General features: G+C 44.7%; 1 protein-coding gene across 8 annotated transcripts in view; it reads right to left on the minus strand.

Moving 5' to 3' along the window:
- PTK2 (protein tyrosine kinase 2) overlaps positions 1 to 17,023 on the minus strand; it is a gene marked incomplete at its 3' end in the record, with an annotated part of 628,214 nt that overhangs the window by 391,043 nt on the left and 220,148 nt on the right. For all 8 annotated transcript variants that reach the window (XM_082257401.1, XM_082257399.1, XM_082257400.1 and 5 more), the window contains one exon: positions 373 to 599. In XM_082257401.1, the coding sequence (XP_082113527.1) occupies positions 373 to 567 (195 nt within the window). In that variant the 5' untranslated portion in view covers positions 568 to 599. The remainder of the gene's footprint in view (positions 1 to 372; positions 600 to 17,023) is intronic.

Raw genomic sequence — 17,023 nt, forward strand, 5'->3', positions numbered from 1 at the left:
CCACTTATAATGGAGCTTTATATCGAACTCAGAGGGAAACTTGAACCCTCAACAGAGGAAACATGCCCTACCAGCCATGACTAAATTGCTGGCTGACACTTTTTTTGGAAAAGCTTCATATCAGATGCTTGCGATAACTTACCACACGGTATCATGCGGTATTTAGGGCATACTTTGGAAATCTAATGCATGAGAGAGTTTTTTTTTTTTTTGGAACATTGTGCCTGGTTTTACTGCATACTCCGATGTGGTAAAATATCGCTTAGTGAATTCTTCCCATTGTTACTAGATTTTCCTTGGAGATGAAACTGTAGTATAGGAAGATTTGGGTTTAGACTAGAGTTCTGTTGATTCAGAAAAGGGCACACTCACCCTGACGTCTGTGGCATCTCCGTGCCGGATATTGCTGGCCCATGTCGCTGGCTCACTATTAGTTTCAAAGTAATGGAAGACTTTCAGCACTCGCTCGATGGCACCCGGTGAGCGTTCCATGCCGGTGCTCAGGCGGGACTTGGCGTTTGAGCTGGGTGCATGATTCAGGTTGGGATCCAGGTAAGCCGCAGCCATAGTCTTGTTAGATGCTAGGTGTCTATCATATTCTGCAAGGGGAGACAAACAACCATTAGAGGAATGAATAATCACTATATATAGATTTATAAGCCATCAAACATACACAAGCAAAGCAAAGAATTAGCAAAGACTTTGAAGTAGAGCTGCGCGATTAATCGTTAAAAAAATCATGATCTTAAAACAGCTTGTTCTCGATTCTTAGAGCCCATTCACATTAGCGCGACTTGTCAGCCTGACAAGTCGCGCTCAGTCGCGGTCCATTGATTAGCACAGGACCCGTTCTAATAGGAGCGACACAAGTCGCTCGGACTTAGAAAAAGGGTCCTGTACTACTTTGGGGCGACCTCGGAGCGACTTGCATAGACTTCCATTATGTGAAGTCTCTGCAAGTCGCGCCGAAGTTGCGGTGCACGCGACTTCACAGGTCGCCCCCCAAAGTCGTGTCGTGCTAGTCTGAATGGGCTCTTACAGAGCTGTTTTCTGCTCACTCACAGCTGTCAAAAAAAAAAAAAAAAGAGCCCCAAAATAATTATCAACATTGTTAAGGCTGCTAGATAACTATAAAACACAATGCTTTACATTGTATCATTTTCTTCTTTTAGATCAAAGTAATGAACTTCTGTCTGTAAGTGAGGGCAGTTAAACCTCTCAAAGACGCCACCTTTTTTGAGAATTGTTGCTTACAAGATAAAATCAGTATTTTTTGCTAGAAAATGACTTCGAACCCCCCCCCAAACAATTTATTTATATATAGATTAGCAGAGACCCTAGAGAATAAAATGGCGATCATTGCAATCTTTTATGTCACACTGTATTTCAGTGGCGGTTGATGCTCCATCAGTCGAGGGGGGCGCAGCAGACAGACCTGCCCCCCCATATCACTCCAGCCTGCACCACCACATCTCTCCCCCCCCCCCCGCCAGTTTACTTACCTTGTTCCTCCAGAATGACAGGCGGCGGTGACTTCCCCCTCAGGCTCCTTCATGTCCCTTCTCGGTGGCCGTCTCCTCCCCCCTTCTTGGCCAATAGCATGCCTTCTCGTTTTCGGCCAATCAGGAAACAAGTCTCGGGACCCGCTTCCCGATTGGCTGGGAGGAGAATCAGTGTGGCAATAGCGAATATTCATTCGCTATTGTCACACAACTGGGAGGGCTCAGGGCGCAGTGCTCTGGGCCCCGTGCCCCCCATTTTTTGAAGCCTATTCAAGCCTCTGACTCTAATCAGGTGCTTCAAAAAAAAAAAAAAAACCCCCATTGGATCCATGCAGCCGGCGCCCTGCATGTAGATTGGGGGCCAGATGCATGGATGGGGCGGCGCCCCTGCGCCCCCAATGGACGGGCCTCCGCTGCTGTATTTGCACCAAAGTATTTCAAATGCAGTTTTTTGGGAAAAAATACACTTTAATAAATTTTAAAAAAATAAATAAACAGTAAAGTTAGCCCCATTTTTTTGTATAATGTAAAAGATAATGTTACGCCGAGAACCGCGAGGGAATCGTAATCTTTATTCTAAGTAAAAAAAATTGTGATTCTCATTTTATCCAGAATCGTGCAGCTCTACTTTAAAGTAACTTAGCATGTCTTATTTCTGTGACGACTCTACAGTTTGGTTTTGTGAATTTTCTGTCCTTCCCAGTGCTCCTTCCGCAAGGTATCATTAGCAGTGCATCGAAATGAAAATTCTGGACCGAAACCGGAAATTCAGGTTGCACTTGGCCAAAAATTGAAACTGAAATGGACAGTTTTTAAAAATACATATTTTTTTTATATATAATTGCATTAGATTTGATTTTTTTTTCTCAATATCATGAATATAAATATCTTTGAAGTTATTTTCGGTACCTTTTTTTCTATCTGCAAAATGCCAATAACTATTTTTGCCCGATAATTTTCACTAGTATCAATCAGTGTCCCTGCACTTATCTCGATTCCATTCCTCAGATCATTGCCCTGGCCTGCTCACATACAACTTGGTCCTCACTTCTGCAATAGCCCCCTAGGCTCCTCTTTTGAGATCATCACAGCCCTCCTTGATTTCGGTCTCTTTTAAAACTACTTAGTACTAATACACAAGAAAACTAAAAGGATGTTAGTTACATATTTTCTTTTTTTTTTTGTAAATTCTTTTTATTCTTTTCATAAGGAAAGGAATACAGAAACAGAGCCCCTGGGCATACCCTGGCTCAAAGAAAGAAGAAAAAAAAAAAAAAAAAGGAAAAAACAACAAATTGACTTAGAAACCCCAAACAAAACTTGCTGCATTAAAGTGGTAGTATACTCCGCTTTTTAACTTTTACCTACAGGTAAGCCTATAATAAAGCCTATAATAAGGCTTACCTGTAGGTAAAATTAATATTTCCTGAACCTGCACGGTTTAGGAGATATTTGCCCTGCATGCAGCCGCTGACACCAGCCGTGCATGCGCTCTGAAGGTCCGGCGGAGTGACGTCATCGCGGCTAAGGCCTCTCACAGCACTGGAGCCACCGAACCCGGAAGAGACACAGAGGAAAGAGGTCAGCTGCCTCAGCTGTGTCCAGGCGACCATGTCGGGGCTTCATTCTAAGGCAAGTATTTCATAATGAGCTATTATGCGATGCACACTAGCACATTTTGCCTTGTCCTGCCGCGTTTGTTTGAGGATACAACCGCTTTAAGGAGGTTAATTGTGTGCTCCACAAGGTGTATATATGACATTTTATGAATACCATATGAGTTAGAGAAATGTGGTCTGTGACTAGTCCTCTGTTATAGGAGAAAGGACAGGATACTCTAGGGTGGAACATTTACAGGATCCTCTTGTTCAACAGTGGTGCTATATGTCTCCAACCAAATATTCCAGACTTTGTTGAATTTTTGAGGACATCCTCTATTTAGATGCATTTCTTTATATATAGGGATTACAGAATTAACCAGCGACTTCCACATATTAAGAGTGAGAGCAATGTCTGTTCTCCATTTAAGCACAATTTATTTTCTCGCATAAAAAAAGAGAAGACGTAACCGAGCGTGGACCGATTTAGAGTAAGCCAACGCATTTAAAAGCTCCAAAATGCAGACCTCAATCTTTTGTGGTATGGGGATAGTAGTTAAAATATTGATGAAACTTACAATACTCAACCAATAAGCTTGAAGGGAGGAGAGGTGCTATTTCATGTGTAGGTATGTGGGTGCAACTGACTGACATCGCCAGCATGTCCCCGGGGGTACCCGGGTATATCTTGTGTAATCTGGTTGGCGTCAGATGGAATCTGTGTAGTATTTTGAACTGGGTCAAACGGTCCCTGGAAGAGACCAGGTAAGTGAAAGGGTAGTCCCAAACATCCTCCCAGTCCTCAGAAACCAGCTCTGGCAACTCCACCACCCAGAAGGCACGGAGTCCCTCCAGGCCTATATGCACAGTTAGTTGCAGTGCACCATAAATAGTTGAGAGTGGTTTCTTGAGATTTTAATTCCAAAGGAGTGTTTCTATGTCTGCCTGATAAACGTTTAGTGCCTGAAAGGCATGGCAGAGCTGCAGGGACCGGCAATAATATGAGTTGGGTAAGGCGAAAAACGGGACTTGAGTTGATCAAATGACAGCAGTAGACTCCCCTGGTATATCTGAGACAGATACCGAATTTAGTTAAACATTTTCAAAGTTATTCTTGAAGGAACACCATCGCTGAACATGAGAATCAATGTCATTATTTTCAGATTACACCGGTCTGACCTCCAACAATGAACAGAACAACGTACAGCCGAGACACGATCGTCTCCCAAAGTCCTAAAGTCATTCTGTGATAACAAGCATGCTACATGGTAGCAAACCTTGGAAGAATGATTCAGATACCATTTCATAATCTAGTTTTGTAGAGTAATCTTATACTTTTTACTTTCAAAGTATTTATTGAAGATTTTAGGTATGAAACAGAAAACAATTCGATAAACAGAAATAAGAGGTAACATGAGAGAAAGAAACCCCTTCGTTACACGACTCAACCACGCATTTTTGCTGCTCCCCAACAGAAAGCCTAAACAAAGTCTAAAAAAAAAAAAAAAAAAAAAAAAAGTATGAAGGTGTTCTAGTCGCTCTCCACTCTAACCAAAAGTAAAAAAGAAAGAAAAAAAATGGATTTTTGTCTTACTGTAAAATCCTTTTCTCTGATGTTCATTGACAGACACAGCTCCATGTCTTCTTGACCGATTTGTTTATGCTGCTTTCTATAGGACGACACTAGATGTAAAAAATTTGACAATACCTATAGGGCAGTCCCAGGGGTATACTTCCACTTCCTGCTATAGGACTTCAGTTTTGTAACAAGCAGTGTCAGAAGAACATAAAACCCAACTCAATAGAGGGGTGGGTGCTGTGTCCATCAATGAACATCAGAGAAAAGGATTTTACGGTAAGACAAAAATCCAGTTCTCTTTCGTTCACTGACCGACCCAGCTCCATATCTTCTTGATGGGAAGACCCAAAGCAGTGTCAATATGAGGGGTGGGAATACCACAGCAAGAAAAAAGCTCACTTGCCAAAGGATAAACATAGCCAACCAGGCAGAACTGGAGCTCAAGCAGGCAAACTGGAGCTCAAGCAGGCAAAACAAGAGCTCAAGCAGGCAAAACAAGAGCTCAACCAGGCAAAACAAGAGCTCAACCAGGCAAAACAAGAGCTCAACCAGGCAAAACAAGAGCTCAACCAGGCAAAACAAGAGCTCAACCAGGCAAAACAAGAGCTCAACCAGGCAAAACAAGAGCTCAACCAGGCAAAACAAGAGCTCAACCAGGAAAAACTGGAGCTCAACCAGGAAAAACTGGAGCTCAACCAGGAAAAACTGGAGCTCAACCAGGAAAAACTGGAGCTCAACCAGGAAAAACTGGAGCTCAACCAGGAAAAACTGGAGCTCACCTGACAAAAATAACAAATACACCCTCAAAGAGGACTAAACCTCCCCAACAGCGGCCTGTCCCTCAGAAGTTCTGTCCCCTTTCTCCTTCCCCCGCCACCAAGCCAATGAGAATGCACAGCGCGATTCGCGATAGTGAATGGCACCAGAACCCGGTAGCCAATCCAAAAAACGGCTGGGGTGCGGACATCTAGGGCTCATTGGACAGGTAAGTGTCTATATATTAAAAGTCAGCAGCTACAGGATTTGTAGCTGTTGACTTTAAATTTTTTTCACAGCTGGAACACCGCTTTGACTTGCGAATCAAAGCATTGCATATTTTTTAGGCAGAGCAGAATCAGTTTATTGTCCTACTGCTGAATGAGGGGGCAGCTGGACCAGGCATATGGATCCCCCTCCTAGGTCTACACGCGGCCTTATACCAGAAACATTCTGCAAACACTCTAGCTACATTAGTGATCAGGCAACCACAACCAAGCCCAGACCAGCAATACTTTCTCTATAGGAAAAAAGGTAAGAAAGCAAGGATTAATATCTAATCTGGGGTTTAAATCCTACCACCATCTGGAGGTCCTCCGCTCATTACAGCCAGCAGCACGCTTCCCACACAGTATGGAAAAACTGTGTCACAAACAATAGAAAATGAAACACGTCGTATATAATCACATTAATGATTATAAAGTAGTAATAATGTTTCTAAACATCTCTGGACAGACATCAATGACACTGGGGGGAACAGCAGCTGCCAAACCTGTGAACACATCACATAAACAATGGAACACACAAAGGTGTTGGCGTTACACCTGTCATGGATCATGCTGGCTCTGTATTTAACACTCAACAGAGATGATAAAATTATAAAGTAAATCTGTCATGTATAAGACAAGATTACAGCGTTGCGGAGCAGATTCAGACCATGTAGAAAATAGTTTTTATTTCTTTAATTCATGCTGCCATTTCCAAATTTTTATAGTATTTTTTTTATTTATTTATTTTTATTGGGTGAAAGTTTTTTTTTTAAAAAATTCATGTATTCTATGCATGAAGGCAAAAATCAATTTGTGCACAGCTACACCCCCCCCCCCATTTTATACTTACCTGAGCCCAATCTCGATCCAGCGTTGTGTCCTGGCTCACTGACGCAGAGACAGCAGTAGGAGCCAGTGAGGAGGGAGCAGGGGGCAGGGCTGAGACCTACTCCGTGTTTTAATTAACACACAGTGCAGGGTTTGAGAGCAAGCATGCACGAGTGCACCCATAGCAAGTGGCATGCTAAGGGGGCACTCGACGGGAGGGAGGAGCCAGGAATGCCGGTGGGGAATCCAAGAAGAGGAGGATCGGTGCTGCTCTGTGCAAAACCTTACAAAGAGCAGGTAAGTTTGACGTTTGTTTTTTTCCTTTAGTATCACTTTAAAGTGGTTATAAAGATAGAAGTGTTTTTTTTTTTTTCTAATCTTAATGCATTCTATGCACAAAGGTAAAAAAAAAACCTTCTGTGTGCAGCAGCCCCCCCTCAGACTCCCTAATATTTACCCGAGCCCCAACTTGATCCAGCGATGTTGCACGAGAGCCTCGGCTGTCCGGGACTCTCCCTCCTGATTGGCTGAGACACATCAGAAGGCGCTGCTGTCAAAGTCAGCAGGTTCCCACTGCTGTCAAAGTCAGTGAGCCAATGAGGAGAGAGGGGGCAGTGCTGAGTCACAGCTCGGAGTCTGAAAGAACACACAGAACAGCGGCTGCTCTGCGCAAAACCACTGCACAGAGCAGGTAAGTAAGACATGCTTGTAATTTCTTAAAAACATAAAAAAAAAAAAGACTTTAATATCACCTTAAAGCGTTTGTTACCCCAACATTTCACATTCCTGATATGTGGCTGCTGTACCACGTACTTGTATGCGAAAGTATCCTGTTCTCTTTGCATTGCTTCCTTTATGTGAAATCCCTGATGAACCTGCTAGTCCCTCTGCTTTTCCATTAAAAACTGACCACACTAAGCAGTGGTCAGTTCTCTAGCTATGCTGGGAACTCTGTGTACTCTCCCAATGATCAGATTTGTCCTGACACACCCCCGCTTGCTTCACAGCCATTCACTGGGAAGCTCAGTTTTCTGTTGTTTCTCTCCCCCAGCTCTTATGCAGCTGAGAAAAGAAGGAATGTGATCACTTATAATAATAAAAAAAACAAAAAAAAACAAACCCCTTTTCCTTTATTTATATCTATACAAAAATGTTTTGCCTTTGGGGATTGTTTTACAAGGTCATTATTTACAAATAATTACTTAAAAGTTGAGTTCCACCCTAAAATTATACTTACCTCCATCTTCTCGCTCCGGGTCACCTGAATAACAAATGGGTAATCGCAATTTTTTTTTTTTTTTTTACTTACCTCGTTTAGAAGAAAATACAGGTCATTCTCAAAAAATTAGCATATTGTGATAAAGTTCATTATTTTCTGTAATGTACTGATAAACATTAGACTTTCATATATTTTAGATTCATTACACACAACTGAAGTAGTGCAAGCCTTTTATTGTTTTAATATTGCTGATTTTGGCATACAGCTCATGAAAAACCAAAATTCCTATCTCAAAAAATTAGCATATCATGAAAAGGTTCTCTAAACGAACTATTAACCTAATCATCTGAATCAACTAATTAACTCTAAACACCTGCAAAAGATTCCTGAGGCTTTTAAAAACTCCCAGCCTGGTTCATTACTCAAAACCGCAATCATGGGTAAGACTGCTGACCTGACTGCTGTCCAGAAGGCCATCATTGACACCCTCAAGCAAGAGGGTAAGACACAGAAAGAAATTTCTGAACGAATAGGCTGTTCCCAGAGTGCTGTATCAAGGCACCTCAGTGGGAAGTCTGTGGGAAGGAAAAAGTGTGGCAGAAAACGCTGCACAACAAGAAGAGGTGACCGGACCCTGAGGAAGATTGTGGAGAAGGACCGATTCCAGACCTTGGGGGACCTGCGGAAGCAGTGGACTGAGTCTGGAGTAGAAACATCTAGAGCCACCGTGTACAGGCGTGTGCAGGAAATGGGCTACAGGTGCCGCATTCCCCAGGTCAAGCCACTTTTGAACCAGAAACAGCAGCAGAAGCGCCTGACCTAGGCTACAGAGAAGCAGCACTGGACTGTTGCTCAGTGGTCCAAAGTACTTTTTTCGGATGAAAGCAAATTTTGCATGTCATTCGGAAATCAAGGTGCCAGAGTCTGGAGGAAGACTGGGGAGAGGAAAATGGCAAAATGCCTGAAGTCCAGTGTCAAGTACCCACAGTCAGTGATGGTTTGGGGTGCCATGTCAGCTGCTGGTGTTGGTCCACTGTGTTTTATCAAGGGCAGGGTCAATGCAGCTAGCTATCAGGAGATTTTGGAGCACTTCATGCTTCCATCTGCTGAAAAGCTTTATGGAGATGAAGATTTAATTTTTCAGCACGACCTGGCACCTGCTCACAGTGCCAAAACCACTGGTAAATGGTTTACTGACCATGGTATTACTGTGCTCAATTGGCCTGCCAACTCTCCTGACCTGAACCCCATAGAGAATCTGTGGGATGTTGTGAAGAGAAAGTTGAGAGACGCAAAACCCAACACTCTGGATGAGCTCAAGGCCGCTATCGAAGCATCCTGGGCCTCCATAACACCTCAGCAGTGCCACAGGCTGATTGCCTCCATGCCACGCCGCATTGAAGCAGTCATTTCTGCAAAACGATTCCTGACCAAGTATTGAGTGCATAACTGAACATAATTATGTGAAGGTTGACTTTTTTTGTATTAAAAACACTTTTTTTTTATTGGTCGGATGAAATATGAAAATTTTTTGAGATAGGAATTTTGGTTTTTCATGAGCTGTATGCCAAAATAATCAATATTAAAACAATAAAAGGCTTGCACTACTTTAGTTGTGTGTAATGAATCTAAAATATATGAAAGTCTAATGTTTATCAGTACATTACAGAAAATAATGAACTTTATCACAATATGCTAATTTTTTGAGAGGGACCTGTACTTACCTTACTTCCTCTTCCTCCCCTCGGCGGCCACGGCCGTCGTCACTTCATGGCATGCAACGATTCCTGGGAGCTGAACGTCATCGCTCCCAGGAATCAATGCGCCTGCACCGGCCCCTACGTCAGTTCCGATGCAGGCGCCGTCATACCTTGCTAAACAGCTTCTGGGCATGCCCAGAAGCTGTGCAGGGATGACGCTGCGGCACCGGAAGTGACGGCGGGGCCGGTGCAGTGCATCGTGGGACCGAAGAAGACGGAAGAGGACACAGAAGAGGATCGCGCTGGCTTCAAGCTGCCCACACCTAAGATGGCAGCGCTGGACAATACTTTTTCAAGGTAAGTATTTCTTCTAAAAGGTAAGTGCAACCCGGGACAGATCAGAGGCTAGCCATTGTGGAATGCACTAGCCCTGACTGTCCCGGGGTTTTTTTTATTAAATAAAAAGTTCACTGGGTGGAACTCCGCTTTAAGACTCGATTCACACTAGAGCGACTTGTCAGGCGACTTGTCAGCCTGACAAGTCGAGGTCCCTCGCAGTCCATTGACTGCTACAGGACCCGTTCTAATAGGAGCGACACAAGTCGCTCAGACTTAGAAAAAGGGTCCTGTACTACTTCGGGGAGACCTCGGAGCGACTTGCATAAACATTAATTTTATGAAGTCCGTGCAAGTCGCGCCGAAGTCGCGGTGCACGAGACTGACAAGTCGCCTCCCGAAGTAGTGCAGAGTCGTGTCGCCATAGTGTGAACCGACTCTTAGGGTCGGTTCACACCATGGCGACTCAAAGTCGCCCTAACTTTGAAGTCGCCCGTGCAGCACGAATTCATTGCGGCTTGCAAACGACTTCTCATAATAGAAGTCAATGCAAGTCGCTCCGACTTCGCCCAAAAGTAGTGCAGGAACCTGCGCAATTGTCCATTGAAGTAACGCAGTGCCGAATAGCAAAATATGGCCTGGTCATTTAGGGGGCAAATCCTTCCAGTCCAGAAGTGGTTAAAAGCGCACTAAAGTCAGCTTGATGAGTTATTTGCCTGGATGTGAAAACATACAAGGACTCTTGCTTGACTAAAAATGAACATTGCAGCACAGCTGGTTTTGTTATTTATCTTTTAATGGCCTATTTTTTTTTCTGGTTGGAGTTCTGCTTTAATATTAAATTCTATCTAACAAATTAACAAGGAATGTGACTGGTCCATGTTTGGGCAGGCCCCAGTTTATGCTATATTTAGCCTTGGCAAGCCACGGAAGACGCCACAGAAGAACCTGCACCTGCCCACCATCCACTGACCACACAACAGTCTACAGTGAGATAAAACTGGGGACCACCCAAGTCCCACTCACAGACCAGAACCAGAGTTGCAGCATAAATGCTTTATTCAGACTCAGGCTAGAGTTCAGGCAGCTTTGTATGTGGTATGGTAATGAATTCTGACTGATTAAAACAATTAGGCACCTTCCACTGGGAAAGTCAGGAATATTTCCTGGGGAAGAAAGAAAGACTTCATTATTCTTGCACAATGATTACCTCTTCTGGGGCCTGGCCTACTTCTCCATGAAGATTTACCGCTTGCTACACACCGGAAGCAGAAGAATTCTTACAACATTTACAAAGTGAGGTACTGGTAGATAGGACCTGGGATTTCTACCGGCGCAATGTTACGGATTCAAACCGAAAATTACAATTGGAAAAATAAATCTAATGCGCGTGGCCAGAGAAACGACACTCGTCCGTGTAGAATTCCAAAATGATCAGATGACAGCTGGCCTGTTGCTACTTTAACCATTTGCCGACCGCCTACTGCAGATATGTTGCTGGCTCAGCTGCGCGACCGATGTATGGGTAAGTCGGTACGCGGGAGCGCTCCTTGGGGCGCGCGCCCACCCCCCCGGGCACCCGCTGAGAGAGAAAGATGGTCAGCTGCCCTGGCTCCTTTGATAGATAGCAGCATTGTCCAATGCCGGAACATGTGCTGTCTCTATCATAGGTAGGAGCCGATCCAGGAGGTGGGACATGTGTGATGGCGGGTGCCCAGTGATTCAAATTAAACCTGACACCGCGGGCGACGTCGGCCTGTGTAATGTTCTGGCCGGCTCTCTTCCACTCTTCTCTGATCCCCTGCACTGGTCAGGCTGCCCTGGATGGGCACTGCGCTGGGTGGGCGATGGTCAGGCTGCCCTGGATGGGCACTGGTCAGGCCGCCCTGGATGGGCACTGCGCTGGGTGGGCGCTGGTCAGGCTGCCCTGGATGGGCACTACGCTGGGTGGGCGCTGGTCAGGCTGCCCTGGATGGGCACTGCGCTGGGTGGGCGCTGGTCCGGCTGCCCTGGATGGGCACTGCGCTGGGTGGGCATTGGTCAGGCTGCGCTGGGTGGGCACTGGTGAGCCCTGAATTCTTTATGTAACGCACTGCTGAGCCCTGCATTCTTTATGCAGCGCACTCCAGAGCCCTGCATTCTTTATGCAGCGCACTCCAGAGCCCTGCATTCTTTATGCAGCGCACTCCAGAGCCCTGCATTCTTTATGCAGCGCACTCCAGAGCCCTGCATTCTTTATGCAGCGCACTCCAGAGCCCTGCATTCTTTATGCAGCGCACTCCAGAGCCCTGCATTCTTTATGCAGCGCACTCCAGAGCCCTGCATTCTTTATGTAGCACACTCCTGAGAACTACTTAGCCCTGCATGTTTCATGTAGCGCTGCTTAGCCCTGCATTCATTTTGTAACGCACTCCTGAACTCTGCACCGTTTTTTCTCTATCTTATCTTCATAACATTTGGTAGTCATATCTCAAATAATTCTAAGTAGTATCTTTTTTTTATGTCATAGACAAAATGTGAGAAATAACATATATATCATACAACCATTCCATAAACACATACACTGCATATACAATTTTATAATTTGAGGAAAGTATGCTTATAAAATAGTTTACCATTTGCCTATAAAAAAAGAATATCCCCAGATTTCATTTAAAAAAATCTGGTCACCTTAGCTTAGGTGTAACTATTTTTCAAAACTTTTTTTTTTTTTTTTTAAACAAACTTTAGATCATGTCGAGTACAAAAAGTCCCTATGTGACAAATTCATTGTGACGGATTCTTTTTAATGAGACCCCTGATGTCTCACCTGTCTTCCAATGAATCTAATGGAGCCCACATTGAGCTAGTCCTGTGATTACTGTAAGGCCCCTTTAGCACTTGTGCGACTTGTCCTGCGACTTGGGACTGCAAAGTTACATAAGTCATACTCCATGATTTTTAATGAGTACGGTTCATATCTGTACGACTTCAAGTCAACGCGTCCAGAAGTCTGCACTAATGCTGGCCATACACCTGCCGGAAAATCATTCTAAAATCTGTAATTTGGTCCAATCGTCCATTTTTCGTCCAGTTAATGGGCACAAATAGAAAATGGTTTTCAACTTTTCAGTGCCGAAAAATCGAAGGAACAGTTTTGAAAATCTGCCGGCCGATCGATAAACAAACAATAAATTGAAAGGTTAATGTGTTTCTCGGCCGACCTGTTTGCACTAGGTATATGTGACAAACTGAATTAATTTATGTCCATTGAACGATTTATCGTTTTTCGAAAATGAGTTTGCCCGATATTTTGGCTAGTGTATATGGCCAGCATAAGATAGAAGTCAGATTTCTGGCATCCCCTGCAACAAAAATGTCCTTTTTGGTGAGATACTCCCAAAAGGAACACGTCTAAAGGGATGCAGGCCCAGCAGATTTCCTCATTAGAGCTCTGCAACTGCCACAGCTGATAGATAATTATGAAAACACTCCCATTAGACCCCACTCAGCACAGAGGAACAAACAATGATTTCTTCAGAATAACAAAAGGAAGGAATCTGCAACAAAGTTTGTTAAAATTCTTGCAATGTACAGAGATCACCCAGAGGGGAATGTTTTAGTGGAGTCACGCTTTAACTGTCTTTTTTTCACGTGCTTGGGGTAGCCATTTAACGTTCGAAAGCTTTTTGTATAGTTCGCCATAAATCGGTGGCTCATGACCACTCCCATTCTAGAGTTCTGTTTTAGATTAGCAAGAATAATAGGCTGCAGTTGTCAATGAGCAAACAGCAGGAGAATCCCAGGGCCTTATTACGTCACCTGAAGTCTGCACTAGCACTCTTTGACCTTGCAAACGCTCCAAGTAATGAAAGCGATGCTAATACAATGAGTCATCCTATGTAAAGTGAGAAACGGGGCAGATACAGGAAGAGACCTGGTGACCGAGGTCACAACATGCTGTGTCATTGTGCACCCGTGACGTTCCAATGTGACCAAAGATCCGAACCCTACTCGGCACAATCCTCATCCATTGCCTGCTATGTGCAGAACGGCAGCATCTGCCTTCATTGTAGGCGATTGCTGCATGTTACTACAAGAACAAACACGGTGCAGCTTTGCCTGACAGGCAGCGTTACCAGATGTCAAAAACAAAAAGTCAGGTTAAAAACTAGGCAAAAAAAGTAAAGTCCTCTGTAAAAAGCAAGCAAAAGGAAACTAACACTGATTGAAAACCCTCCAATAAAATCAGATATGTATTTCTTCCTATCCATGTGCATAGGAGTAATAATACTTTGCTGGAAAAGTGCCAGTCCACGGGTCAGCATTGTCCTTGACTGACTAAAATATGTGGTAATTCGGGGGGAAAAAAAAGAAAATCGCATTTGGCGTCTATCCCGTCTTAGGAAAATGTGGGTTATAAAGAACAAGATGGATTCTTCTGGTTTAACCCTTGCACTGCCACCACGTAACTACTAAAGTATGTTGGTGGCAAGTAGCAGCATGTGAACAAACTCACAGGTGCAATAGCAAGCCGTGAATTTTTACTGTGGGCTATCTTGCTGAAGCAACCAACCAAGAGGCTATACTTTTTCTGGAAGCCCAGGACTGGGAAAAAAAGGAAACCCTAAACATGCTATCACATAGGGCAGTGTTTCTCAACCTGCTTCAGTTGCTTGGTCTCCTGACAAGTAGCGCTCCATGCTGTGCAATGGAACCATTCTAATCAGAGCGACTCAAGTCGCTCCGACTTAGAAAAAGGTTCCTGTGCTATTTTTTGGTGAAGTCGGAGCGAATTGCATTGACTTCTATGAGAAGTCGTTTGCAAAACCGCGATGAAGTCGCGCAGCACGGGCGACTTCAAAGTCAACCAAAGTCGGGGCGACTGAGTTGGATTGTGTGAACCGGCTCTAATGCTGCAATGTAAAAACCTGTTGCAATTTTTTTGGCATTTTGCCAAGGCACCCCTGAAGAACCCAGGAGGCACACCAGGGTGCCATGGCACCCTGGCTGAAAAAGGCTAACATAGAGCAATTATCAGCCCCCTAGTGATAGTAACACAGGTAGCTGAGGAAAAAATAGAAACGGCACAAAATCAAAATATACGTGTAACTTGGGGCTGACGGCACGCAAAATATGCTGCCTCTCGACGGCTTGGGTCTTGGCACCGAGCGGCCACATATTTGCATACATCGCAAACACAGCTGTGCAGAGAGCAAGTGCCCCACACAGTTACTGGCGGCTAACGGAAATCTTTCCGATCATGTGACCGCCAATCATGGCAGCCACATGCCTCCCAGCACTTTAAGAGGTTGTAGAAGCCAGGCGGCAGGGCGAGGTTTGTGATCATGTGACCGCCGTGATTGGCTGTCACAGCAGTTACATGACTGGTGCCAAGGGGTTAAAGACCCATACACATTAGGGATTAACCGAATAGCGGCAAAGCCGATATATCGAGGGCTGATCTGCACTTTCCCCGATATATTGGAATTGGCCCCGGAGGTTACCGATATTGCCGTTATTTAAGGAAAGTGCTTGTACCAGAGTAATGACTGCAGCTAGAGGCATCACCCCGGTACCGGCGTCCATAGCCGAGGGTCGGCTGTCGTGTAATGAGAACCTATGCGGCTGAGAAGCCACTCGACTGTCATTACAAGGAGTGGGAGGGGACGCCCCCTCCTGCCGCCTTCTACGGCTCGCCCTGGTCTCCCGTCCCACTGGGAGACCCGGGAAACCAGCCTGCACGGCTGCCGAAGACCCGATCAAAGCCGCATTCGGCTCTCATTGGGTCTCCAAGCAAAAACCCGGAAGTGATGTCATGACATCACTTCCAGGTACTCGGCCCCAAATTGAATAAAAATTACAGTATTCAAAACAGCCAAACCTGGCGTTTTGAATGCTTTTAAGTGCAGAGGAGGGGTCTGGGGTCTTTTAGACCCCCAGATCCCTCCACAAGAGTACCTGTCAAGAAAAAAAAAAAAAAAAGAAAACATTTTTTCTAAATGTACGAAAATATCAGGGCATTTCGGCCGATACCGATATGCTTTGGCCAAAATATCAGTATCGGCAACGAAAAACCGCTATCGGTCGATCACGAATACACATGTACATAAACAATTGCACTATATATGGCAATTATTACCACACACGTCACAATTTACATAGTTACTTGCTGGTAAGGTTGAATAAAGACACCCGTCCAACCTGTGTGTGATTATGTCACTGCAGCTCATCATATCCCTGTATATTGCATTCACTATAAAACAGATCTTAAAAAGGTTTTTGTAATGAATCCACACTCCCTGCTGACATCACCAACTAGGAAGTTTCACATCCTTTACCGCTCCAACAGTAAAGAATCCCTTATGCAGTTTTAGGGTAAACCACTTCTTGTCAAACTTCACTGTGTGGCAACGTGTCTTTTCAAGAGAGTTTGGATTAGCTTTCTCCCAAAGCTAGTCACCACTTCGATATTCGTATATTGGGATCATATCTCCTCTTAGGGGCGGATCCGTCCAAGCAGAATCTGCCTGCTCAGCGGGGGATCTCTCCGCCGATCCCTGCTGAGCAGGTGGGTGACAGGTCTGTGTCCGCTCCGCTATGCAGAGCAGACAAAGAGAGCCTGCTCTCCTCTATGGGGCGGTCGGATTGAAACAGACTGCATGTTCCTTTCCATCTAAATGTCATCCGATCCGAACCACTTGACAAAAGGCAAACGTATCGCCATACGCCTGTTTTCAGTGGATTCTTTCGGAACAGATGTCCAGTTGGTGTCAGCGTAACGAGTGGCCCGATCGGGTCCGCCTGTCCGTTTTTCACCCCGCTGGTTTTAAAGGGGCCTTAAGCATCTCTTCTCCAGGGAGAATAGGTTGAAATGTTTGCAGTCGTTCCTCTTAACGGACTTCCTCCAACCCCCTTATTAGATTAGCTACCCTTCTCTGGGCTCTCTCCAGTTCCAGCACATTCTTCCTGAGGACTGGTGACCAGAACTGGACGGCATACTCAAGATGTGGCTGAACCAGAGTTGTGTAAAGTGGTAGAATTATAGTTTTATCTCTGGAGTAAATCCCCTTTTTAATGCATGCTAATAGTCTGCTGGTCCTGCTTGCTGCAGCTTGGCATTGCATGCTATTGCTGAGTCTGTTATCTACTAGAACCCCCAGATCCTTTTCCATCCTTGCTTCCCCCAAAGGTTCTCCCCCTAGTGAGAAATTTGCATTCACACATGAAAAATCATTCTAGGGCCATCGCTTCTAG

The sequence above is a fragment of the Pelophylax lessonae genome (assembly GCF_965119305.1).
Source record: "Pelophylax lessonae genome assembly, chromosome: 5".
Classification (NCBI taxonomy): Eukaryota; Metazoa; Chordata; class Amphibia; order Anura; family Ranidae; genus Pelophylax; species Pelophylax lessonae.